General features: G+C 46.6%; 1 protein-coding gene across 3 annotated transcripts in view; it reads left to right on the top strand.

Annotated features, from left to right (window-relative positions):
• Positions 1–2,848: 2,848 nt before the first annotated feature.
• Positions 2,849–27,898, top strand: part of KCNIP3 (potassium voltage-gated channel interacting protein 3) — a 90,667-nt gene continuing 65,617 nt past the window's right edge. The window contains exon 1 of one of the 3 annotated variants that reach the window (XM_077305008.1): positions 2,849–3,271. In XM_077305008.1, the coding sequence (XP_077161123.1) occupies positions 2,983–3,271 (289 nt within the window). In that variant the 5' untranslated portion in view covers positions 2,849–2,982. Of the gene's footprint in view, positions 3,272–14,783; positions 14,904–27,898 lie in introns of those variants that run through there. The other 2 variants (XM_077305009.1, XM_077305010.1) reach the window with 2 other exon arrangements.

Genomic DNA, 27,898 nt, shown 5'->3' with positions numbered 1-27,898 from the left:
AACACCCTGCCATTTTGAGATTGTGTCCAAGGTTGTTATGATTCTCACCCCACCCACTCACACTCCCAAGCATTCTTCTTCTTCTTCTTCTTCTTCTTCTTCTTCTTCTTCTTCTTCTTCTTCTTCTTCTTCTTCTTCTTCTTCTTCTTCTTCTTCTTCTTCTTCTTTTTCTTCTTCTTCTTCTTCTTCTTCAATTCGATTTCTTGCCTGCCACTCTTGGAGACCGGCTTAAAGTGGGTAACATAAGAATTCAACAATTACAATACAATCCATAAAGTCCCATTAACCCCCCCCCCAATAACATTACAATTATTCCATCTCTCCAGAACTACAAACCAATTCCCCCCTTGTCTCCTGCCACTTTGGGAGATCTTGCCATGGAAGTCTTGATAGCAAAGTCAGGAGAGAAAGGAATTGGCAGTCTCCCTGGAGACTAGAGGATTGTCTTTGAAGGGGAAAGAACAGCACCTACATTTCTTCTGAAATGATACGCTGGATTGCACATTGTAATTACCGCTTTGATGTCATTAAAAAAACGGAGCTGCGCAGAATGTTAGCAAAAGAACATTTCTAGAAAAGAGACAGTCTCCTGTTTGGGGCTCAGAGTTTGCAGATCTGCCTGTGCTATATGACATGTTTGGTTGGTTATTTTTCACCACATTTTCTGATGCATTTATTAGGCTCATTCCAACATGCCAGTCTGCTTGTTCTCCCAAGGGAGCGTGCATGTTTCTGGTAAAACCCAACAGGCCGATTGGGATCTCTCTGATGTAATTTCCTGGATCTGTTCCCTAAATAGTTCCAGGAATCTGGGCTAGCCTCTCCCCTTCCATATTACATTTCCATGTATGGTGTTTGCCAAGGTGTCCGCCTTTTGGGGATAGGAGAATCTAGGTTCTGATCAGGGCTCAGGGGTAGAATGGCAAAAAATTATCTGCTGCTACCTATACTTGCAAGCCCCTTGCAGCCATGAGGCAATATGGTCCATATACAATGTCTGACCCAGTTCTAGGTGCCGCAGTTTAAGAAGGAGATTGACAAGTTAGGACTTGTTTGGCGAAGGGTGACTAGGGCAGTTGAGAGTTTGGAATTCATGCCTTACGAGGAGAGATTGAGAGAGTTGGGGGTGCGTAGCTTGGAGAAGAGGAGGGCCAGGGGTGAAATGATAGCTGTGTTGAACACCGTAGACATGTTTACTGTAGCTTTAGAAACAGGGACTAGGAGAAATTGATGCATATTATTGGAAAGGAGGTTATAAGGCATTTTTGGATGGTGGAGGCTGTTTGTGGATGTAATACATTGTCTTGGAGAGTAGTGGAGTTTCCTTCGTTGGAAGTTTTTAGGAGGAGATGGGATAAGTACCTGTTAAGAGTGTATCCCCGAAAAGATGTGGGGCTCGACTGGATTGTCCTTTGGGGGTCTCTTCCAGTTCTGTGTGATTCTGACCCTCATAGATCACAATGCAAAACAGGCTACAATTGCTAAATCAGAAAGCAGGAAATAGAGCTTAACTGTATAACAGAACTCAAGACAGTAAACTAGGCCAGAGACCACAATTGAAGGCACAATATATGTGGATTATATAGACCAAGTATTCAAGGCACTAGAAGATATGGATTACTGGGGACTCTCTTCCTTGCCCATGCACCCATATGCAGAATTGTGAGTCCCTTGAATAGCTGGGGCTATGTAGGCAAGCAAGTGCTGGATGCAAGGAGAGGTTTACTTCTGTAGGTAGAATTGCAAAAGATTTCCAGAGTGCAGAAGTCAGTTTGCCTGGAGAAAAAGGGCTGTTTTCCTCCAGTTTGCCTGGAGAAAAGGGTGGATTCTATGACACTGCTCAGATGTCTCCTGTCTGCAAACTCCACCATCCTCTCAATGGAGGAGACTTCTCCTATCTGCAAATGTCTACCCTCCACCGTGGCCAGATCACCAAGAATTGTCCCACCTGAAGTTGGCAACCTTAACTGGCATATATGCTGCATTCTCTGTTGCCAGTTCTGGAGATTATGGGGATGGAGCCTCAAGTGGGTGGGTCTTGGGGGCACCAATGGGATATAATGCCATGGAGTCCACCTTCCAAAGTGGCTACTTTCTTCAGGTGAACAGATCTCCAGCAACTACCTGAGGGGTGCCTCCCCTACCCAAGTAGCATCTCTGTTTGTGGCTGAGGATTCTAGGAGGCTTAGTTGAGGTACCACATTTCCAAGGAGAATGTGATCCTGGTCTATTGGGAATCAGCACTGCCTGTTTGAACTGGAAAGACACCAAATAGTGTCCTGTTCATAAAGGAAGCTAGTTGACCATTACCATAAGAGGAAGACCTAAGAGTTCTAGTGGCTTCCCTAGTTTTGCCAACCTCCAGGTGGTGGCTGGAGCGCTCCCCAAATTACAACTGATCTCCAGCCAACAGAGTTAAGGCCCCGTTGCCTTGGGGAGGTTGGGTGCTTTAGAAGTTGGTCTCTGGGGCATTAAGTCTGCTAAAATCCTCCCCCTTCCCAAATGCTGTCCTCTGTAGACTCTATCTCCAGGAATTTCCTAACCAGTTTCCCAGTTTGCAATCTGAAAACAGCCACCATTTTATATTTCCTGCAACAGCCCTCATCTTGCAGGAAACGTGGGCCGCTGTCTAAAGTACTCGAGTGGAGCAGAAAGTGGGCCTCCATGCAAGGGTCTCTTCCACGCTGAGCGCTCTTAGCTAAAATGGGTAGTGATTCACCGGCACTAATCCCATGCACCGTTAATGGGCAGTGTCCCTTTAAATCCCCCCTGGCTAGTGAGGAAAGGGTGGTCCGGGCTTGGTGGGGCTCTTCTGTAAAGCTCACTAGTTGCATTGGAAAACGGAGAGACAAAAGCCGGAGAGGGACTGAGGGGAGGGGGTTGCTGAGGGTTTGGTTGCTATGGAAACTAGCAGCCCGTAGGCTGGCATGCTGCCTGTCACAGAGGAGGAATAATGGTTCAAAAGGTAAACTTGGCATAGGGATGTTTTCCTTTGTTGAAGATGTTTTCACAGGGACAAAGGCAGCTGGCAGCACCTCCGTAGTGCCGGTTTTGTGCCTCTTCCCATCGGCAGGCCTGGAAAGAGCAGCCAAGAGGGAAGACCTTCGACGGCAGAAGCAGCAGCGGCCACCGCTTGGATTTCCTAGGCGGAGTGGGGCACAACAAGGTGGACAAAGTTCCTCTCCTCAGTTCTGGGCTCCGTCTCTGGGGCTCCGCTGTGTCCTCAAGAAGCCGTCCCTCCATTTCCTGCACGGAGATGTTTGCAGACATGGTGAGTAAAGGAACAAAACTCGCCGGTGGGATTGTGTCCATTTGGCCTCACAAGGGGGGATCCCCGTGGGAAATCTGTTGGCTGGTCTCTGTTTCAGGGGGGTTCTGCTTGCGTTCTTAATGTTTCTTGGCATGTGTGCTTTTCTTGCAGCTGCACTGCATGATGGGTTCCACAGTCTGAAAGGGGCACGAGCTGTTTGGCTTGTTTGCACATGCGTGTCTCACGTGGGAGAGTTCAGGCAGTTTGGTGCAGAAAGGTCCAAGTATTGCATAACCAAAGTTGCTGCAACTGCATCTAATGTAAGCAGGGCTGTAAACAAACTGACCCCAGAACCTCAAATTTATGATTGGGATGGGAAATTGAAGATACTGCAATATTCATAGAACATTCCGTTTCTTTTTCTAAAAACTAATTTCAATAGTATCTATTAAAAGTGCAGATGATGCATTAGGGATTTAAAGTCCTGCCTCTTCCGTGTCACCTGAAATACAGTGCTTTTAAATAGACTTTCAGCTGACTGCCACCCAGGGGTGCTTCACAAAGGTTGGCCTCCCTTGGGCTAGCAATTGAGTGTGTGAGCTGAGTCTCTGAGAATCGCGGGGTCTGTCGTGATATGAAAGTTCTGTCTTTGGTACCAGAACTGTGACAGCCCATTCACCCATGCAAGTCATTGCCTGATATTGCCGTCATCGAAGGACTGATTTGCATGTGTGAACAACTTCTTGCCTACAGTCACCAATAACAGGGAAATCCAAAGATTTGAACCAGTCCATGACCTAGAGACACCCAATCTGATCAAGCAACCAGCAGGCATCTCTAGCACCTTGGTCAGCACTTTGGTTCCCTCGTTTAGACTGCAATCCTAACACCACTTCCTTGGGTGTAAGCGCCATTGAATAAAATGAAGCAGCTTAGTTTAAGTTTGTTCTCCTAGAACTTGGTCAGGCTTCCTCACTCAGGAAGATCCCACTGGGCAGTGTCACCTATGCTGCTCCTTGAACAAGAGAGCCCTTGCTCTCATTGGATGATGCTGTACTTTCCCTCAGCCTGAATTTAGGCATCCTATAGCTGAGAGTCGTGGGATTCTTTATGTGCTCACCGATCACATGTGCCCAGCATCCTGTCCTGATCTGCACTCACTGCTCAAAAGCTGTCAACCCAAGTCAGAAGGAAATGCCTCACAGAAGACTGGGAAGAGAACAAATTAAATATCAAAATTGGGCAGGAAAAAAGAGACCAAAATAGTTGTGCTGAAAATGTAGACTTTGTCATGATTGTCAGTGTTGAGATTTTCATATTCTATTAAACAGAAGAAGCAGGAAGAGAGGTCTTTGAAATGGAAAATAAACTTTCTTATGTTATGAAGCAGAAAACACTCCACCTTGAGACATCTGGGGTGTAGTTTGCACAGGGCTTTTCACCCAGTCCCAGTTCAAATGAATCCTTCCCATCTAAACTGAATTCAATTGCCATTTTTATTTTGGCCATTTTAAATTTTCCATCTGCAACAAGCATAATTGATTCTTGGTGACCCTACCTTTCCCCCACAATATACCGGAGTGGATATAAGCCTCGATATTTCAAAAAACACCATGAGTAAATGTGCAGCTCTGTTTTTTACGAATTAACTTGCTGCCTCGTGCCTCCAACGCTGTAGCAAAGGAGTTTGCCCTGATTCGCCAGGGTGCCAGTTCAAAGTCTTCCTGGATCCCGGTTGCAAGGCTTGTCTTAAAGTGACTGTGCTCCAGAAGTCCTAACGTCTCTCAGCAGATATTTGCCTCTTGGTTCCCCCCCCCTCCTTGTTCAAGAAAAGAAAGAGGCTCCTGCTGAGCTTGGCTTCCCCCCCCCTTCTGAGCTTCCCCAATCAAGTGCAGAATGCTTTGGGGGGGGGGATAAAGGAAGACCCGAGTTCAAATCAATCTGAATTCAGCAGGATCCACAATGGAATAAACAAAGTAAGAGCAGAATCAGCCTGGAATTGGCAGTTCATTTTCTAAATGGCCTGGTCACCAATACACAGATTCCTTGTGGTGGACTGTGATGTTTTACAGAGGTCAATTTTTCAATTTAATTTTAAGAGACTGTCACCTGGGCAACATCGGGGAAAAAGCCCATGATTAGAAAGCTTTCCTCAGTATCATTTAGGGACTCTAATAGGTATTTTGAATAGGAGGCTTGAATGCTACATTGGACTACTCAATGTTTTTTATAATGTGTGGTTCATCTGAGTTCTTTTAGTGTTTGTTTGTCTCGCATCCTTCAGGTGGAGCTTGGAGAACTCTTGGGATCATAACTAGGATTGGGAGCTTCGGCACCCAAAGTGGCCATTCGCGCCCGAAGCAGCCAGGCACTGTGTGTGTGCGCCATCCGGTGCGCTGGTGCCTCCCCTCCCTACCGCACCACGGCACTAGTTGCTTCGGGCGCGAACGGCTGCTTTGGTCACCGAAGTGCCCAACCCTGATCATAACAGATCTCCAGGCAACAGAGATCACTTCCCCTGGAGGAAATGCCAGCACTGGAAGGTGGGCTTGAGGGTATTATGCCCCCCCTGCTTCAATTTCCACCCTCCCCAGGATCTACCTCTCAGATCTCCAGGAATTTCCCAACCTGGACCTGGCAACCCTAGCTGGGAGAGAAGGGAGCATGCGGCTCACAGAGATGGGCAGCAAAATATCAATTACAGTACAAAGACTTGTTTTTATCATTCCTATTCATCTCTATAAGCTAATAAGGACGTAAAACAATTACTGGGCTTTAGGTTCAGGTGGGCAGTGGTGTTGGTCCGAGGAGAAGAGGAAGAAGGGTCCAGTTGCACCATAGAGATTAGAAAGACTTTCTGTGTATAAGCATCCAAGAGGGAAAGTTCCCTTCCACAGATATTGGGCATTAATGACCTCTTTAGTGGTGGTGGAAGTGCCATCAGGTCACAGTTGACTTCTGGTGACCCCATTGAATTTTTCAAGGCTAGCGATGCTCAGAGGTGGTTTGCCATCACTTGCCTCCATACAGCAACCCTGGACTTCCTTGGGGATCTCCCATCCAGATATTACCCAGGGCTGACCCTGCTTAGCTTCCAAGATCTGACAAAATTGGATAAGCCCAATTGAGAGTCAGTGTGGTGTAGCGGTTAAGAGCAGTGGACTCTAATCTGCTGGAGAACAGAGTGTGATTCCTCACTCCTCGACAATGAAGCCTACGGGGTGACCTTGGGCTAGCCATAGTTCCATTAGAGCTGTTCTCACAGAGCAGTTCTCTCAGAGCTTTTTCAGCCCCACCTACCTCACAGGGTATCTGTTGTGGGGAGAGGAAGGAAATTATGTTTGAAACTCCTTCAAGTAGTGAAAAGCAGGGTATAAAAACCAGCACTTCTTCTATCTAAATCAGAGCTAAGTGACCTCCTTGCTGACTCCATGTTTATTGAACAAAATGAGAAAGGTTACCATGATAACATTGGTCCCTACAAACCCCTTGGAGTCACCTTCTCAATTTCTGGGTTATCCATACTTTGCTGCATACAAAGGTGGCATTACTTGGGTAGTGGTAAGAATGTGGCAGTGCAGGAAAGCGAGAATATAATTTGCCTCCCTCCCCCCCCCCCCCAGCTGTCTTGGGCCTGCCCTGTCTGAGACTTCTTAAGTCTCTGCTTCTCTTCTGCCTGCCCCAAAAGGACTGTTGTCCATTAGGAGGTCCTCTGGTAACACTTCAAGAGCAAAACAACAGGGAAAGTATTAGGACACGAACAACCTTTAATATTTTCTCTTTTTCCCCAAGCTCCAAATGAAATCATTCTCTGCTGGGAACCTAGCTGGGGGTTGGTTTCACCCAGAGATTTCCATCTGTGCCTGACTAAAAGCTGACAGCTGCTGCTGGTGGATGCCGAAAGAGAGAAGGGCAGCAAGAGACTTACATTGTAATTATAATTAGATCCCAGAGTCCAAATAAATGTGTTCAGCCTGCCAGATATGAATTGCCTATTCATGGTGCTTTCATCTGTTTCTCCTTCTTAACCACAAGGCGAAAGTGAAAGCGAGGAGGAGTCTTAATCCATTTTGTAGGGAACACCTTCCCTAGGAGGAAATGTTGAAGGGTTGGGAAAGAGAAAGATGACTCAGAGAACCTTCTTAAGCAGGTCTATTCAGAATCCTGTATGAGTTTTTATAGTGCAGCTTACCATCTGGAAATTGTTCTTAGGATTGTCCTTTAAGACATTTATACTGTGACATTATTAAGGCTTCTTTGGGGGTGGGGAATGGATAGAATTTTCAGACACACACAAATACTAGAACACATCAAAGTAAAAGGAAGCGCAGTAGATTCATAGGAGACAAAAAGGAAGTACTTCCAATATTCTTATGAAACTCACTGCCAAAAATGTAATGACAATCACTTGCTTATTTGCAATTGAAAAATAGTAGCAGCTATAAGGTGCTTCGCAATATTTGAAGATATACTGTGTATATGTCCTTGTAATCCTTAGATTCAAATGGGTAGCCGGGTTGGTCTGAAGTAGCACAATAAAATCAGAGTCCACTAGCACCTTTAAGACCAACAAAGATTTATTCAGGGTGTGAGCTTAGTGCTTGCACTAAGACAAGATGGAGTGGAAAAGACAATAATGCTAGGAAAAACTGAAGGCAGCAGAAAAAAATCCAGCTTGAGATGGATTAACACAGTCAAGGAATCCATGCTTCTCAGTTTGCAAGAACTCTGTCAGTCAGATCCCTCCTCTCATTGAGGAGCTCTTTATAGATAGAAAAACATAAACAGCCTTCCTCTAATATCATTTTAGACATCACATGCAATATCCTGCCTGGCCCAAAATGACAATAAATGGATGTCAACCAGAGACAAGTTTGGGCATGTAGTTTGGAGGTGTGGGAAAGAACAGCTGATGTACAAACAACCTCCTCCCAACCACATGGAGATGCATAATTGGGACAATGGTCACCCCAAGAATCTATTGCCTCATCTTGATTTAATCTTGTCAACACCCAACCTCACTTCCCCTCACTCATTTACCTTAATTAAGCAATACTTAATGCTATTCACTAAACCTAGTAGCTTTCCCCATCTGGTACTCACAGGATTATCAAGCATCATTTACATCTATAGCTCATCTCTAGGAAATCCATCAAGTTATTGCTTTGGGAGCTAATACATCATCTAGCTCTTGGGAGCATTTTGCCCTTTAAAATATGGAATCCTGCTCCAAAGGTGTGTATGTATTCCAGATAACATCTGCCTGGTTTATTTTGAGAGTTCTAAAGGAAAAATTCATGTTATATGTAGCAGGAGTATCCCAATTCCCTCCTTTCTTTGTCTCCTTTAAAGCTAATTTCCCCCAACTGCCTATTTAGGAGATCACCTATTTGGATAACAACTGAGATAGGACATTTGGGAGGCCATTATTCATAGGGCTTCTGTAAGTTGGAAATGACTTGGTGGCACTTAATACACACATGATGCATCATAGACAGGCAGCATTTCCCTTTTCATTGCAGTGGGCCCAATTAGAGAATCTGAGATATCTGGTCCAGAAGAATTCCTTCTGCCTGACAGGTGTTTCTGAAAATCTCAGTTAGCAGGGCAATTTTAGTGTGAAGCTAAGTTTGCTGAGTTCTGAAATTAGAATTCGGCTTGACATTTCTTCAAGGTCTCTAGGAAAAAGATTACAATCTCAGAATGAAGGTCCAGGAGGTCCAGTTATTCACGGTGCCTTGATAAGGACTTTTTCTATGTGCTCGACTCCACTGCAGAGGCACCAAGCAGAGCTTGATTCCTCCCCTTGCCCAAAAGCTTCTATCCTAAAACCTCACAAGGCACTACCCTTTAGCTTTATGACTTAGGTTCTAATCATAATGATACCCAACAACTGTGAGATATATACAGGTGAAAATGTGCACCCTGGTGGTTTTCAGAAATAGGAGCTGACACATTAAAGACAGCAAATGCTGGCAGGGGCTCATGGGAATTGTAGTCCATGGACATCTGGAGGACCACAGTTTGACTACCCCTGCATTAAAACTTTGAGTCTACCAAACCAGTGCATGGAGCATATGTGTCTTTTCTGATTGCATAGCTCCTGTAGCTCTCTGCTCACTTGTGTTTTATCTCCAGAGGTGATGTTTGGCTGCTTCCACACAGAGGATTGACTCTGGTTTCATGTTCAATCTGGAGTAGAGTCTTTTGGAGCATCCATTGCCACAGGGGTTAGGGCAAGGAGAATTTAGTTGAAACTACTCCTTGCCACCCCGAATGCCTCTGTATTCTCAGTGGCAAAATGCAGAGAACTGTGAGAATTGTTGCGTGGATTCATCTTTGAAGATCAAGTGCTGAATCTTGTTCACATAAACCAAAATAGCTGTAATCCCCAAACACAGATACACACAGACTGAGGGTTAAATGCTGGTCAAAAGGAAGCATAAAGCAATCAGAGAAATGTCCCCAGTGGCTTTGATGGTGCTTTGAACTGTTGCACAATTTGGTTCTTGCCTGGATGATTCCTCTCTCAGGGGTGACTTCAAAGTAGATCTAATAGGAGAGGTGCAAATGGTATTTTGGCTGTGAGTGAATAAATACCAGCTAGGCGTCTTGCTGCTAAGAATGCTTTTCCTTGGGCTTGGACAAGATTGTTTGATGGAGCAAAGGCGGTATTGCAAACTGTTTTGCAGTGCAAATTGGAGGAAGTGGGTGTTTGCAAGCGAGGAGGCAGGGAGAGAGTTGCATGTCATTAGAACAAGTTTTGCTGGATTGCCTCCTGTTTAGTGCTGTAGCTTTTTGTGATGTCAAAGCTGGTCTGAAGAATGTTTATGAGTACTTCCTGTGGTGGCAGACTGGCCAAGGGGGATCATATCCGGTTAAAATACAGGTCACTTAGATTTAAATTGATCAAAATCAACCATTGCTCCACTGCTGGAATGCACAAGGCCCGAGAGCAGATAAGGCAGTGTGCTTTTGGTAGGCCCAGTCAAGAAGGGAATGAGTAGCACTAACAAGATGCTGTTCTTATTAGAACATAACTGTATTATATTTCCTCCAGAGACATCCCTGGGTCCGCTGAGGGGCACACAGAGAAATAGGGCTTAGCCCTTCCCTGTGTCATTTCTCCATCCTGAAATAACTCCTAAAGGAGGTTTAACTTCATGGTACACCTCCATAACAGGGGAAAAGTCCCCCCCCCCAGGTTAGGTTTAGGGAAATGGTATGTGTGTGGGGAGAGGGATTAAGCCCCCTCTCTCCATGCAATGTGGTCCCAATCCAAATCAGGCTCATATATGACATAGAACTTCAAAATGTGCTTCTCTGCCTAACCCGGGGATTTCTCAGGGGAAAACAATGTTTCGTTTGGCTCTTTAGACACTGTGTGCAAGTGAGTTTGGCATCTGTCTCCATCTGTGCTTGTGCATCCAAGTATTGTGTATGGGTTGTATGGATGATGAAGGTAAAAGTGTAATCAGCAAATGTCTTAAAGTTTCCATGGTTTAAAAAAGGATTAGTGTTGAGTGTGTTCTTAAATTAGCCAGGCCTTCTGAACAGTCTGATTTTCAGTCAGTTGTGATTAATGGCTAATGCTGTTTTTCATTTTCATGTGAATCACAAGTCAGAAGCGTCCCTACAAGCCATCTAGTCCAACCTCCTGCTCAATGCAGGATCAGCTTAAAGCATCCAGGATAAGTTTGTTGTGGGGACTTGAAGTCACTATATACACTGTCTCCCTGAGACACTAATGTGAAGGACACTCAAAAATTGCTTTTTGCAAAGCCCACATTTGATGTGGCTTGTCTTGCTTATGACTCATCACAACAGAATCAGCGCATGCCTTTGAATGAACTGCAGTGGCCAGCACATGTAGACCTTTAAAGCCCTTAATGATTAACCTCTTGGATATTGAAAGGAACCCCTTTTCCAGTTGACTCACATCTGGTAAGGCTTACGGCAGTGAAGATCTGGATATCTTTGGCCAGAGAGAGAGAGCAAAAATTGAGATGCAACTCATCTGAACATGACCATGTGTACAATAGGAGCAAGTCACCAAGTTAGTTAGCAACCCTCTTGCCGTAAAAGAGAAATTTTCCAGACATTCTTACCACACTGACAACAGGCAGTTTGGTTTCTCTTTGTGTTTTTGTAAACTGCACTGAATTCCAGGGGGTTGATTGGCTGTTTTGACAAAGAATTACCATTGGCTGTATTTGTTTGTATGACACAGTCTACATGGAACATAATTGATTTTTGCTATATATTCCCTGTCATGTAAGGAGTTCATAGTCTGACGAAGGGTGCTTGTACTCGAAAGCTCACGCCTTGAATAAATCTTTGTTGGTCTTAAAGGTGCTACTGGACTCTGATTTTATTGTACCACACTGTGGTTACTCTGCTCCCAGTTCTTTGTGGCACCTTGTCTGCTTCCTTGGACTGCTTGGCCTGTGTGTTCAAATGAAAGTGTCACTATAGTTTGTTTAGGCTGTGCTTCCTTACACACAGTCAGTTCTCAGAGTCTGTTTGGAAATGCTGCTCTTTAGGTGTCTTTTCTTGTTGTTCTCTTTAGGCGTCTTTTCTTGTTCCTTTGTTTTTGTGTAAAGAGCCTTATGGAAAGGAAGGCGGCATGGTGTAGCCTGGTCTCATTAGATCTTGGAAGCTAAGGAAAAGTTCTGTCGGCAATGGCAAACCACCTCTGCTTCTCACTTACCTTGAAAGCCCCTCGCAAGTTGGTTGCAACTTGGTGGCACTTTATACATGTACACAATGAGTTTTATATGGATTTTAACTGGGCTGTTTCCAATTGATGACACTGCAGGTGATTAATTGTTTGAATTCAATTAATTAAAGCTACATAAGAGGGGAGGTTGTTCTCATTAATTTTTTGAGGATGACTTCCTTCTTTCTTTCTTTCTCCCAAAATAGGGATGCAAAGCAGGTGTTAACATCCCCCTGTCCTCCATTTTACCCTCACAACAACCCTGTGAGGTAGGCTAGAGTGAAAGTATGTTTTGTTTCAGGTCACCCAGCCAGCTTCAATGGCAGAGAGGGGATTCAGACCTGGAGGTTCCCAGATCCTAGCCCAGGATTCTAACTGCTTCACCATGCTGGTGGGTAGAAGTAATTCCTTTCTGCATGAGACAGAAGAGAGACGGCCACTCCTAAGGGGGGTTTGCCATCTGTGCTGTCTTTATTAAAAATAATTTTCAAATCTGCTGTCTGACTAATTGGAGATACATTTTTAGCCATTTTAACAGTGTCATCTTAGGCAGAGTTAGGCTGCTCCCCACTCAAGTCAAGGGGGAAACTGAAAAAAAGGGTAGCTTTTTGGAGGATAACGGTCTGGTTAGTGGCTGAAATGTTGGATTAGGGCTTAGGGCAACTCCCTGGGAGATTGTTGTTCACAACTCCTTGTTGTGAACCACTGTGAGACCTTTTGGGGAATGGTGGTATATAAGTCTATAAATAAATAAATAAAATCTCAGGCCAGTCACTGTCTGAAAGGGGGCATTTCACAGGATTGTTATGAGAAGATATTAATGCAAGCGGGGACTGTGGGCATGGTATTGCCCAATCTCAGAAGCTGAGCAGGGCCAGTGCTTGGATAGGAGACTTTGCAGAGGTAGGCAATGGCAAACTGTCTCTGCGTTTCATTGGCCTTGCAAGCCTCTTGCTCGGATTGCACACACGCATTAATACACACGCATTCATGCTAGCCATTCTGAGGTCCTTGGAGCATGTAAATAATAGCTTGGTTGGATATGTATATATATATATTTGTCTGACTGCTTGAGATCAACACTTTCAAAATAAACAACCTCTGCTGTCAGCTTGCGCTGCGATCTCTGAACGGGCCCATCGCATGAGCAACTCTGCTGTTGTGCTTTGGCATACACAAAAGGCAGATACAGGCTGCCAGCGGAAGAACCCTCTCCTGGCAGTCAGACTCACTGGGTAAAACAGAACATTTCTGAGTAGGGCTGTTTAGGGTTGCTCTCGAGGTCTTATGTTATATCATCCCAACTGTTCTTGTAGTGCATGAGCCTGCGGTTAAGCAGCAAAATTCTCTTGCCAAGTAGGGTGGCCGGGTTGCCAGACGAAATAGCCTACGGCTGCTTGAAATTATTTGATGAAGCATTTCACAGCACGAATGCCTGTGATTATTTGCTGTTAAAGACAGAGGAGCAGGGCCCAAGGACAAAGAAGGCAACCTTCTTGCCATGTAAGACAAGATGTTCACCTTTCTGTGTGGCTATGTATTTCCCTTGCTAAGACCCAGCGTCATGTAATGGTTAGGAATGTGGATTTCTAATCTGGCAAACCAGGTTTATTTCCCGCTCCTCCACATGCAGCCAGTTGGGTGACCTTGGGCTCACCACAGCACTGTTCTGACCAAGCAGTAATATCAGGGTTCTCTCAGCCTCACCTCCTTCACAGGGTGTCTGTTGTGGGGAGAGGAAAGGGAAGGCAATTGGAAGCCGCTTTGAGACTCCTTCTGATAGAGAAAAGCTGCAAATAAGAACTGACTCTTCTTCTTCTTCTTCCTCTTGTCTCCCTTCCCCCCATTATCAAGGGTCATCCATAATCTCTGGTTTGCAGAAAGGGTAATGATTATGGTGATTCTATTGTGCATGCAAAACGTCTTTAAAGAAAACTTTATCCTAGAACTGTTTGGGGCTCAATTTTCTTAATGAAGATGTATAGATTCAGATGGGCAGCCTTGTTTGTCTGAAGTAGCAGAACAAAGTTGGAATCCAGGAGGACCAAAGCTTATAATACCTTGAATAAAACTTTTTTGGTCTCAAAGGTGCCGCTGTACTCCGAGTTTGTTCTAATGGAGATGCGCTGATCCTCACTCCCGAGGGAAAGACCCTTTCTTTGGGCGACAGCTTGTTACGCCTGGAGCATACAGAACAGGGGTCTGGGGCTAAGCCAAACTCCGCTGGTAGCACCGAGCCTTGAAAGGGACATCAACAGCTCGAGGTTTCTGCTCTTCTAATGAAGCGCTTGTTCCACCCAAGGGAAAGGGACAGGCAAGAGGCCGACGGGCGCAAAAGGAAACGAGCAGGGTCGAGGCCTGGGCTGTTGCCGTGGGGCTGTTGCCGTGAGCCACCCTTGGAGGGCGCCCTTCTGGGGCAAGGGAGGGGCTCTCTCGGACGGCTGCGACTTTCCCGAGCTCTGCCGGACGAACTTCTCTCTTGCGCGCTCCGTAGCGAAGGAAGGGCCGCCCCTCCTCCTTAAAGGCACCAAAGCAAGGCCAGTTCAAATCCCCCCCCCCCCGAAGTTGGCAGCCCAGAGCCTTTCAGCCTCTGGGCAAGGATTTCGCGAGCCAAGCCAAGCAGCCCGGGGTCCGGCCCTGTAATTCCCCTCTTTTGTCCCCGGTGGCGCCCGCCCTGTCGGAGGTGGCGCCCGCGGGTGCTGCGGTCCGCCGGAGCGCGGCGCTGCCAGGCTGGCCCGAGGAGGAGCGGAGCGCGCGTGGATTTGGGCGCTGGAGCGCTCAGCTGCCGGCCGGGGGAAGGGGGGGGGGGTAAGGCGGGCGGGCGGGCGCCGGCGGTGCCCAGGCTGACATCACTGCTGCCGTCTCCGAGCGGGCGAGAGAGCTCCCCAGCGCAGCCGCCCTTCCCACCGAGCCTCGGCCGAAGCAGCCATGCAGGTAAGGGGGGGGGGGGGGGAAGGATAGTGGGGTCACGCCAGCCCGGTCCTTGGGGGTGCCCGGCAGGCAGGCAGGCAGGCAGGCAGGCAGGCAGGCAGGCAGGCAGGCAGCCGAAGGAAGACCTTGGTCCTCTCTGCCCATCGGGGACGGGGGAAGGAAGTTTCCCTCGCCTCCCCTTTCTCCGCGGCAGGTGGTCAGCCGGCAAGAGTTTCCCGGAGAGGCCAACAGAAGTGAGACGGAGGGCGCCCGGGGGAGCGACTGCTCCACAGCATTGCCCATCAGTGGCGAGTTGCAACGCACAAGCCGAACTGCCCTCCTGCTGGTTTTATTTGACGCTCGCAATAACCCTGCAAGGTGGACTTGGGGGGGGGGGGGAAGAGAAGTTGCCCGGGCTCACCCAGTGACCTCCATGGCTGAGCCTATCTTGACCCCCCTGTGGTATTCCTGTCTGAACTTCCTGCTATAGTGTCGTGTGTGTATTTGTGGGGGGAATTCCCTCTTCCCTAGATCGGAGAGGCTCAAGGCTGGCTGTTGATTTAAAGCCACCAGATGGGTGTGTGGACGGAGAGACCGTGGTTGAGGAAGCCGGACAGGGCAGCTGGTCCCATAAGCACCAAGGAGATAGGGTGAAGTGAAGGGACAGCTTCTGACAGAGCTAGTGGCTCTTAGACTTGCTGTCAGGCTTAAGGAGAAGTGAGGATATCCCTGGTTCAAATGTTGCCATTGCCACAAGCTCACCAGATGGCAGTAGGTGGAGGGGAGAGCCTCTGACTAGAATCTGGAAGACCCTGCTGCAAATCCCAACTCCGCCTTGCCGCTTGGTGGATGACCTTAATCTGGTCTCTTTCTCATCCTAGCCTACCTCACAGGGGTGTGGTGAGGATAAAATGGAAGCAGAAAAAGCAACACGCACACAAGTGTGAGCCCCTTGGAGGAAAGTGTATGGTAGTTAGTGCAGGAGCAAAATGCCCTTTGTAAATCCATAGGTAAGCCTCCCTGGTTCATTTGATGCTTTCCTCCACATATAGAGAGGAAGAGGAGGGTGACCTATTTTGCAGGGCTGCTGGAGGGGAATGTTGCAAGGAATATATTCATTTATATCGGGAGTTCTCTGAATGCCTGAAAATCATGTAAAGCACTGGGAGAATTCTGAGCTGTGCATCATGCAGGGGTTTAAGGTGCAAGAGAGAGACGGTGGCGGAAGGGTGTGAGAGCTGCAAATGATGCTGAGATCTCCTCCTTGCGTGCTGAAACCCACTGAGCAAAGAATTTGTTTGCTGCTGAGTGTACTGCCTCTCCAATCACTGACTTCTATCTTCTCTCCATCCCAAACTACCTATGAATGAGAGACAGTGTGGTGTAGTGGTTAGAGCATGGGTAGTCAAACTGCAGCCCTCCAGATGTCCATGGACTACAATTCCCATGAGCCCCTGCCAGCGTTTGCTGGCAGGGGCTCATGGGAATTGTAGTCCATGGACATCTGGAGGGCCGCATTTTGACTATCCCTGGGTTAGAGCATTGGACTAACCTCCAGCTTCAAATCCCTACTCTGCCATGGAAGCTGGCCACATCACCTTGGGCCAGTCTCATAGCTGCAGCCTCACCTACCTCACAGGGTTGTTGTGAAGATACAATGGAGGAGCCCAGCTGAAGGTGTTTTGAGTCCCCATTGGGGGAAAAACACAAGGTTTGATAAATTAAACATAGTCACGCATAGCTTGCTACCCAGGGTACAAGGTCACTTAAACAGACAGGACAGCAAGAATGTTATGTGGGTTTTGAATATCCATGTGGATTTCCCAGGAAATCCACAAGCAGGTGCTGAAAGGGGGCTAACTAGCTGTTTCACAGATCTTTTTGTGCAAGGCACATGTGGTTTTTCCAAAATCTGTTCAACATTTTTGTTCACATGTTCCTTCCCATGGGAATCTTGAGGCGTAAGATTGAGGGGTCACAGCTGGCCCTTGCTTTTTAGTAGACTGGTCAGATCTGCACCTGGCTGGGAATCCCAAGCACCCTGTGGGTCAAACAATGCACTCCATTGGGGGTGGGAGGAAGTCAGGCTGGCCCGGTTGCAGTGCCATCCTAAGCAGAGTTTCACTCATTGTCTTAGAAGGGCATAAGTCTGCTTAGTCTACCTGGCTGTTTGCAGAGTGTGGGGAAGCTATGAAACCACATGCAGGGTTCTGTGACCTCTCTGTCTTTTTCCCTCTAAGAGGAGACGTCTTCTCCTTGCCACGTATTATTATTGTTTTATTACTCTTCAGCTCTAAATTATCTTCTCTGCAATTTTGCACAGTACATTTGGCAGGAAGCTCCTGACAAGCTAGACTGCTGAAGTGGCAAAGCAGATCTTGCTGAGAGCTTGGAAGTCCCCAGAGCTGTTTCAAAACTTGACTCGGTCATGAATTAATCAGGCCGCCGCGGACATTCGTAGCCTCGGTCGGCATTGTCTGTGATATGGGGATGATAACCTGACATACAGGGTCATTGTTACAGGGTTAAGAGCTGGTGTGGCTTGGAGGGTGTCCAGCTAGGGTCTGGGAAACCCAGGTTCAAATCCCCATTTTGCCACAGAAGCTTACTTGATGGTCTTGTGTCAATCACACGTTTGGCTTAACCTTCCTCACAAGATAGATCAAGAAGGGCAGCCACGTTAGCCTGTCTGTAGCTGTAGACAAGAAGAAGTGAGACACGATTCATAAACTTCCTAACCTGCCACATATTTTGCTCATCTTTGAGGTGCTACTGGACTCTTGCTCTTTTTTGCTGTCACCCTCACAAGGCTGTTGTGAAGATAAAATAGAGAAGACAAAAATCTTATCTCCCCAGTAGGGGAAAAGGCCATGTGTAAATGAAATAAATGCACTGTTGAAAAGATGACCAAGGAAATGTTTGTGCAGTGCTTTGACTAGTGACCAGAGCAGTCTGTTCAAGGTGGGCTAATTTGGAGAACCAAGTTTGATTCTCCACTCCTCCTCCACAAGCAGCCAGTTGGCTGATCTTGGGCCAGTCACAGTTCTTTTAGAGCTCTCTCAGCCTCAGCTATCTCATAGGGTGTCTGTTGTGGGGAGCGAAAGGGTAGGTGATTGCATGCTGCCTTGAGATGCCTTCAGGTAGTGAAAAGTGGGGTGCCAAAAAAAAGAGAGCTTTTCTTCTTAGTCTGCCACTGTCCCTCTTGGTTGGTTCTCTCCTCTTGCCCGGCAGCTTGCTGTTTTTATGCTCAGGAAATCATGCCACATAGATGGCTCATAGGATTTCAGTGCTGGGGAGCCACTGCTGTGCATTGTTTGAGACTGATTTACATTGCTTAATGTGGAGGTTGTGTGCTTGCTTGCACCTGGAACCCGTGCATTCATGTTCTCAGAGGATGGAGCCCTTGTTTCAAATCACACCTTGCCCACAAACCTGCTAGTTGTCCCTAGAACAGCCACTGTCCCGTGTAAACTTCTCCTCTTCAGTACAAGGGTGATAATAATATAGGCCTGCCTTCCAAGGTTGTTGTGAAAACGACTGAGATAGCATCTGTGGGGCACCAAAGAAAAGCTGTGTGAAAATACTGAGATGTCCCATTACTTTAGCAACAGAGTCCCTTCTTGCTCCTGAGCATCCTTTTTTAACCTCATTGTCTCAGCCTGCAAAAATTAGCTAATGATGACGGATCACCCAGGATGGCTGTGAGGACAGGCTAAATGAAAACTATAGAGCACTTTGCACAGCAAGAGAGCCAGTATAAGCAATTGGGATTTCACCATCTCAAAAGAGTGCCGTGAATTGCCCTCTTTGAAGATTTCCTTCCACATCTCCACATCTCCCTTTGAGTTGCTCACGCTGCTTCTGTTTGGCTTCCCATCCTTCTCCAAAGCTCCCTATTAACCTCTGACACCATCGCGCCACTCTCTCCTCCCAGCCCCTGCCAGCAGGCCAGCTTTGGAGACTGATGCCTTTCTTATCTCCAAGCACAGCTGCCAGCTGGAGCAGCCACTATGCCAATTTCCCTTCTGCCGGGAAGGACAACTTCTCTTTCAGAGGGAGAGACAGAACGGCAGAACGACCCTTTTCTCACATGACCTGTTGGTGGCCTATAGCTGAGAGCATCAAGTGGCAATGCAAAGGGTAAGTGTGCTAGCTAAAGAATGTATTAGACAGGCGCATGTTTAAGGGAGTCCCCATTGGCTTGAGGGAGCTCTCAGTGGCAAACCTGTGAAACTGCTCAGGCAGAAGTCCTATGGAAGTGGCTGTTCCATGAAGCCGGGGAAGGTGGAAGCTATTTTGGCTGTTTTCCACCCCAGTTCCATGATGCTTACTAGGACTGTATTACTCAGGCAGGAATCTCCCTGCCAGGTTTGGTAAAGACAGAGCAGAGGGCCAAGATTTTTGACAAAGGCAACATGCATTAATTGGACTGGATCCAGCCAGACTTGTCACTCAGTTCTACCCAGTTCCCCTTCATACGTCAGCCCCCATGGCTTTTGTACCTGCTGGTGCCATGACTCTCAGCACAGCCTAAGAGGACACCTTTCTTTTTACACCAACAGAAAAGCTGGTCGGATCCAGACCATTTGCTGGCTGCTGTTCCTGTTTGGTTTCGTAGCCCTACCAAAGGATTTTCCTTTCCTTTTTTTGTTCATTTAGAAACAAATCCAGATCCCTATGCTGTAGTGCCTCTACCCTTTTGTTGCAAGGAGAACAAAATCATAGGCAGTGTGAAAAGGTGAGGCAAATAGCCAGTTAAGGGGGTCCGACTTAGGGTGCCTTGCCAAAGGGCTCCACAGATCCCGAATCTGGCATCAGCTGGCTCTTTGTACATGCAGGAAAGCTTGTGGAAAGGGTTTTTGGGGACACACCACCCACCTATACTCCCAGGAGCTAGATCAAACCTCTTTACATCAAGACAGTTCCCATGGTTCCTACATGTGCCCCATGACTCAAGAGAAGGATGTACAAAGAAGCAGAAGTGACTTTCAGAGGCTGGATTTGCAAGAACAGGGAGCAGGTGGGTTGGCACCTCTCTTTACTGCTCCCTATAATGTGGGCGGCAATCAGTCATTTATAGTGGAGACTGGAGAAAGCTGGATTGGGGGACTTATTTTTTTTGCAGTGAAACCTGTTTTCCATCTTGGATTCTGGGTGGTCTGGCTGTCAGTGATCCCAAGGTTTGGGTATAGTATTTTTCTGTGTCCCCACACACACACAAATCTGGGCAAATTTTCTCTTACATTTTGCCTGCTGGGGAAAAAAATCCCAATTTGAACAGTCGAAATAGATGCTGATTTTCAGGAGGAAAACCAGAGTCTTTCTTTACTCTTCTGCTACGCTTGATAATCTAAGCTCTACGCTTCACTTGACAGTCACCACTTTTCTTGAGATAACAATCCCAGCAGCTCGGCAGCCTCTGAGGTTTTCGCTTTGTCTTGCCTTTTTCTTTTTTTTTTAAGCATCGCTGCTGAACCCAAGGTGGAAATGAACTAAAAAAAGAAATCAATAGCCTTTTGGCAAGGTTAGAAAACTTTCTCTGACCTCAGGATGATTGATAGTATAAATAATTCAAATTCAGATGATGGGCTGCTTGGATATTCTGTGGCCTAGGTGGAATTGTGGCAGTGACACCAACCATCTTCTTCACTTCATTTAAGAGGAGAAAGTAGGAGACAGGCAGAACGGGAGAAAAAAATATACTACACACAAAACTAGAAGCGGATACCAAGTTGTAGATTTGGGCATATGGTCTGAAAAGTTGAAGACTGCTAATGTAAACAATGGCAGAGAGACTGCTTTTGGAGGTGGTGTTCATACTTCTATGGAGAAACGCCACAATCTGTGCATGACCCACAGTATAAATGCTTGTGCTATAATAATGGCTTCGAAGACTTCGCAGACAGATCTCTCCATTGCAAAATCACAACCCTTCAAGTGCAACTTTTGAGTCTTCATTTTCAAAAAGCTCTCTCTTCATGCCACACCCCCCAAAGCAAGGGGAGTGTTGAAGATCCGCAATAAGACTGACAAAGTTTTAGAGTTGGCTTTTAAGAAGCTGGCTGTGCTGCCAGCACTAATAAAATGCACATTTGTTGGCAGTCAATTTATATTTGTGCATTGTCTCACAGCATTAGAGTGCTAGATGGATTCCAGGCAAGGCACACTTCTTTATTAATCTGAACACAAACCCATCCATCAAAATGTTGCACTGAATTCTGTTGTCCATTCTAATAGCCCATTTGTTTTGAGTCGCTCTGGCTGCCTAGTGTACTCCAGCACTTTCCGTCGCAAAGATTGCAATCTTCTCTTGCAGAGCAAGAACCTCTACACGTGTGTGTGTGTGTGGGAGGAAAACAGTACCAACCACAGAGAGTTGTGGGATCTCCTTGGCTTCCTTGTCTGCAGGCGCGTTTAGACGTGCAAGCTCTGTCCATGGTCCTAATTCTTATCTCCAAACCAGAGGCCTATTGGGAAACGTCCCTTTTGCACAAGTTCTCAATGTGTGGCATCTGTCCTTCGTTCAGCAGGCCTCTTACATTACAGTATCTGCTTTCTCAGCATTTATTATCTCATTTAAACAAATAAATGCAGAGCAAACAGATCTTGGCAAGAACAGGCGTGATGGTCTAAGAGGACACGTGGTCTGCATTTTGAAACACACAGCCACCTCTTCTCTCAGGAGTGAAAGGGAAGGGAAGAGACAAATGCTGCCCCTACTTTCCCTCCCTATGGTGACTTCTGCACAGAGATTTTGCTCCACCTTTCCTCCCCAAATATTTTTGTTTCCGCACAGCATAATGCTCATTCTAAGCATGGTGTGTGTGCAAAAATCCTGCCCCCTCCCTGATTTGTTCTGTTCAAAGGGGATCCAGCAGGATGGCTGTGGGTGAGCATGGGGGGTTGGCTTGGCCTGTAGACAGTCTGAAGAGGCAGAGCAGAACTAAACTCTGCCTTCAGAATAGCAGAGCTAAGTGCTGTCCATACCCCTTTCAGCCCTTTAATGGCTTTTAAAAACTAACCCCTAGGCTCAGCTGTGAACTGCAGGGGGGCAGAGGACTTGCAGGACTCTGGCTTTCTTGGCATGGAAGCATTTATACTGTGGGTCAGCTGAGTCCGATGGGATGCAAAACTCTCAAATGGTGTTCTTCCTCGCCTTCTCCTTGTGTTGGAAAGGCAGTGCGGAATTTCTGCTGCAGGAAACCTGAGGACTTGTAGCTACTTGTCCGGCTGCCAGAAGCATCCAATCAAGCATCTAGCAAAAATCATTGCACTCTGATAATCTGAGGTTTCCAGCCTACAAAGATGTAAAGGAAGCTTGAAATATGTGGGCAAAATCTGGCGAAATCTTTGCAACCAGAGGGGGAGGATGGGGGGGAGACTTTATCATGTACTGGTACTTTAGGGCTCCTTCATGACCATTTTCTATATCTATTCTTCCTTGCCTCTAATGTCTAATTTCCACCTTTTCTCCTCCTTCAATTCTGGGCCAAAAATAAAAAACAAAAAACTGAAAGTCCATACACTTTGTGAACCAACTAGCAAATCCTGCCGTGTTTTCACTTGTATTATGTATCCCAGTTGAGCTTTTGGATTTTTGTGGTGCACGCAAAAAAACGTGACCTTCAGCTCTAGCCTTGTCACAGTTTGGCTTCAGTCTAATTCCCCTACACCTGCCCCTCTACAGACACGATCAGTTATCTAATTCCCCTTCTCTGCATGTGCGATGGACTCACTAGCAACAAATGCATTTATTTAGCTATTATCACCCCAGTTTTCCCCTCAAGCAAGACCAAAGAGGTGGACGTCAATGTTCTGTCCCCTCTGCCTTACCCTCACAACAAGCTAGTGAGGCAAGTTAGGTTGACAGTGACTGGCTAAAGGTCACCTAGTGAGCTTCCATGACCGAGTGGGGATTTGAACTTGAGTCTCCCAGATGCAAACATTCAGACCGTTCTGATACAATCATACCCAACAGAGATATAGAGCAAAAGTGTTAAATTGCAGCATGGTGTAAATAAAGTTCAGAACACTGACTCAGGCAGAGAAACATTCTACTGTCTCTTTGTGCAAAGTCCTTGCAAACCTGTGGAGGCTGATAAGAAGGATGTGAGGTCAGAGGACACGACTGTGCTGTTAGCCTTTGAGGTGAATGGGTGCTTCGGACTCACAGGGAATGGTGGGAAATGTCATCCAGTTGCAGCTAACTTATGGGTCCCCAAGGTGTGCAATAAACTGCCAAAGAATCCCCCCCCCATGGGTCAAAGCATATCTGCTGCATGGAAGGGGCACAAGTACGGTGGTCATGGTGGTCACCAGCAGGCCCCAGCAGAGGCTCCTTAGCATCGTCTTGGTGCAAATGCCCATCCCCAGAGTTGCAGGCTGAGCAGCAAGACACACAACCCCACCTTGGAGGTCTGAGCCAGCACGAATGTGGCTGCAGTGACTGCCAACTTACCACTGAGCCTGCCGCTGAAGCAAAGGGGTTCCCCTTAATGAGGTAGTTCCATCATACTGAAGCCAACATTGGAGTGGTTCTGCCCACTTTCCCCCACCCCACAGCAGCCTCCTATTCCCTCCATCATACTGGTTGCTTGCAGACTGAGTAAGAGCCTTGGATGGGCCCTAAGCCTTATGTTTGACACCCCTGGCCTACACCATCAAAGCCAATGGTTGTATGAAAAACGATGGACATTTCTTGCCAGCAATAGAAATTCATGGCCAGAATTGGAAGCCACATGACCCTGAGGAAGTCAGTCCTACCACACCAAGCCAGCTTGGTGTAATGGTTAGGAGTGAGGACTTTTAATCTGGGGTTTGATTTCCCGCTCCTCCTCATGCAGCCAGCTGGGTGACCTTGGGCTCGCCACAGCATTGATAAAGCTGTCCTGACCAAGCAGTACTATCAGGGCTCTCTCAGCCCCACCCACCTCACAGGGTGTCTGTTGTGGAGATAGGAAAGGGAAGGCGACTGTAAGCCACTTTGAGATGTTTTCAGGTAGAGAAAAGCGGCATATAAGAACCCACTCTTCTTCTTCTGCTGTGCTGTTGTGTAGAGTAAAGACTTACACATATGCTATCCCTGCTTGAGAGGGGGCATGGAATTAGTCAGTAGGCCTATGCTGGAGTCTCTCTGGGTCTGTGCTCCTGGGTGACTGCTGTCTGAAACAGGTGTGCCAGCCAGAAGCAGTGAGCCAGCACCTATAAATAATGAACAACCTGTGAATGCTGCAAGCAAAAAAGGAGATGCTCTGAATTATTGATGTGTGAGGGGGAGAAGGAAGGGGATCCAGTGAAGAGGCATTCGGAGCCGAGAGAGAGAGGGGACATCTGGTCCAACTGTCTAGGGTCCGTCAGGTTGCCACCTCAGCATAGAGGCATAGGGCTCCCTCCTCATTTAAGTTCAATCTCTACAGGTAGAGTGGTGGGCAGACTTGGTGAGATAATTCAGGGGATTATATCACAGAGGACAGCAATGTACAGTTCTGTTCCTGTTGCCAGCTGATGTTCTGGTTTAAATCGGCTTTTAGATTACATATTACAAAACATGACCCTGCAGGAAACAATCAGTTTGGAGAACAACGATAAACTAGTCCTTTTGAACATGCAGTGCCCTTTCCCCGTGTTGATCAAACCCTCTTTGAATTAATCCACAGTTCAAAATTCGAGAGGAATCTTTCTTTGTAGTAGTAGATTGAGATACTGCTGTTGGGAAGTGTGCAGTCTTGAAGAAAGCATGCGTCTCTGCTTTGACCCTTGCTGTCTCAGCTAAGAGCCTAGGGGTTATACCAGACCCAGCATTATTCCTAGAGAAGCAAATTAATGCATCTGTGGTAGAGCTGCCACCCATCAGTAACTGACTAATTTCAAGTGTTAATTCAAATTTTTCCCTTGCTGTTTCTTGCGCAGTTTTCTTTCCTATTTTTTTTAAAGTAAGGTGATCTATTCATCCTTCTCCAAGACATCCTTTCACACAAAAAGGGTGAAAATGTTGCTGTTAAATCCAGCTCTTTGGAATATTTCAGGAAATTAGTTAGGAGTGATTGGTGAGTGTGACAGCCCCCTGGTCTTATCAATAATCTAATTCAAAGGGGGCCAATAAATGAGATGATGAAGAAGAGTTGGTTCTTATATGCCGCTTTTCTCTACCCAAAGGAGTCTCAAAGTGGCTTACAGTCGCCTTCCCTTTCCTCTCCCCACAACAGACACCCTGTGGGGTGGGTGAGGCTGAGAGAGCGCTGATATCACTGCTCGGTCAGAACAGCTTTTTCAGCAACGTGGTGAACCCAAGGTTCACCCAGCTGGCTGCATGTGGGGGAGCGCAGAATCAAACCCGGCTTGCCAGATTAGAAGTCTGCAGTCCTAACCACTACACCAAACTGGAAAATTATGAAGCATTCTGCAGTGCTTGCAAATTATATTGGCATCTGCTTTGTGTTGACCCAGAAACATAAACAAACTAACATTAGGGTGAGGGGAAGGAATCCAGATTTAAAGTAGATGCTTCACCCAACAGGGAAAATAAAAAGGCATATCCTCCTCCCCAATAGTGTATTCCCCCCCCCCACACACACACATTTACACCCCTCTCTGGGAACTAAGTTTGCACTCCTAGCTATTAAAGTTGTTTCAGCAGAACAGAAACCCACTTCAGAGAGCTGAATCATCCGTTGCATCCCCGCAGCTAGACATGTTAGAATCCAGGACATGTATCAGTGGCAATAACTCGATGGCCTATTTTTAAAGTGGGGTGCACAGGAGAGGAGAGAGATGACACACAGCTGGCTGACTGGCATGGGGTGCAGTTGGCATCTGTTACATTTTGGCAAATCAGAATTCAAGTCCGAACTGGAAGGTATTAGGCATGGCTAGGTGCAGTAATTAGCCCAAGGTTTTCCTTCCTTGAAGAATGTAAGTATTCAGCTACTCTTTTTGCCCTAGTTAGGATGGTGTTTGAATGCATACCAGTCATCATAACCAACAAAGGAAAAAATAATCTGTCCAGTGGCTTAATCAAAGTATAAAAGTCTCTGTTATCTCTTTATTTCCACCTGGACTTTGCCAAAACGGTCTCTAGATTATTCTCTGTTTTCAGTGCTTTCATCAGTGGCAAAATGAGTCCTCCACAAAGTTGTTATTCATAAATTCAAGATATTCACTGAAAGTGCTGTCGTTTTTGATAATCACTTGAAAATATAATTAGGCGAAAAACGCTATCTTGGTGTGGAGAGTCAAGGCTGTAAGCTTCGATTATCAAAAACGACAGCACTTTCAGTGAATATATTGAATTTATGAATAACAACTTTGTGGAGGACTCATTTTGCCAGTGATGAAAGCATTGAAAACGGAGAATAATCAAGAGACCGTTTTGGCAGAGTCCAGGTGGAAATAAAGAGATAACAGAGATTTTTATACTTGGATTAAGCCATTGGACAGATTCTTTTTCCCTTTGTTGTTTTTGGGATCGTCCACTTTCTTCTTGCAGTCATCATAACCAGGCAAAGGACAGGAAAGAGTGGCTGGCCATTGTTAATCTTCAGGCCTTTAAAAATTGAGAGGGGAGGAACCTATAAGACTGTCAGAAAAGTACTTGTGAGGACAGAGAGCACAGGAGGAGGACTGAAGGGGAGCTAACCCACCTTTTTCGCCACTTACCTTCTAGATCTGCTGGCAGAAGTGAAGGTTGTAAAGCCAGCCAAAGTTCTGGCCATGACAGAACTGCTATTAGCAAAGACTGCCTGCTTTGAATGAGCAGGAGGGGTCAAGTAAAGGCAGGGGCTTGTGTGTGTGTGTGTGTGTGTGAGAGAGAGAGAATGTCAATGTGGACACATGGTGCTGTCAACAGGGAGAATGGTCCGTTACCCTCAGAGGAAGGATGCAGGAACTAGACTCCTTTGACTGGGTCCTGCAGGAAGGCAAGATCTGAGTCCAGGGGTATCTTGAAGGCCTACAAGGTTTCCAGGATAGAAACTTTCCAAAGCATATTCTGCTGGGCACATTCAGCAAGCCTCCTGAGTACTGTGAGGCTGACAAGGTGGGCTGTCCAAAGTGGAGCGTGTTGTACATGTAGTACCCCTTGTTGAGTATCGGACTGCTGCATCCTCTAAGATTCTTTCTCAGCTAGAGAGGAGGCCACTGGCCCGGAGCTGCTGCCTTGGGAATGGCACTCCCTCAGACTTACCAGAGCTGTTGGCTGCTTTTGAGTCTTTACCTTCTATTTTACTTATCACACTTTTATCCTGGCTTCCTAGTCCGATCACGGGAAAAGTGACAAGTGACCCCTGGGTTTGCTAGCTCACAGATTCATGAAGTGAGTTATTTCTCTGCCATTGCTTGAGCTTACATAATCCCCTAGAACAATGTCATTGTAATAAGAAGATGCTTGATATTTAAAAACACTGCTGCACTTTGTCTCAGTACTGTCTTTTCTTCCTAGCAGCAGCTCCCCAGGGCCTTGGGGAACCTTTCCAGCCCCCTGCTATCCAAAATCACATACTTGAAAATGCTGGGGTGAAATCTCTGACCTTTTGTTTGTACCACTGAGTCATGGCCCCTCTCCTTAAAGCAGTGGTTCTCAATCTGGGGGGTCGGGAGCCCTTTGGGGGTCGAACGACCCTTTCACAGGGGTTGCGGCAGGGCAAGCAGCTTAGCCAGGGGAGCACCATCCACACAACAGCCTTGTTGGGTACATCGAGATACAGCGTTTGTCTGTCTGGAGCAGTGGAAAAGAGCGAGATCGGCATAGTGGGACAAGAGGCAGAACTGAACTGAGAAACCCCAGAGAAAAAAAACAAACATTTTATACACAATCATGAAAAAATGGATCTTCATGCCACTGGTCAATTTTGGTTTAATTTCTGTGAAAGAACACTTGCCTAATTTTATGGTTGGGGGTCACCACTACATGAGGAACTGTATTAAAGGGTTGTGGCATTAGGAAGGTTGAGAACCACTGCCTTAAAGCCTTCATCATAAATCTGCAAGGACACTTGGGCGCTTTTTGCTCCTCTACAACTTAA

Source organism: Paroedura picta, chromosome 12 (genome assembly GCF_049243985.1).
Source record: "Paroedura picta isolate Pp20150507F chromosome 12, Ppicta_v3.0, whole genome shotgun sequence".
Taxonomy (NCBI): domain Eukaryota; kingdom Metazoa; phylum Chordata; class Lepidosauria; order Squamata; family Gekkonidae; genus Paroedura; species Paroedura picta.
This window is presented reverse-complemented; position numbering and strand designations above follow the sequence as displayed.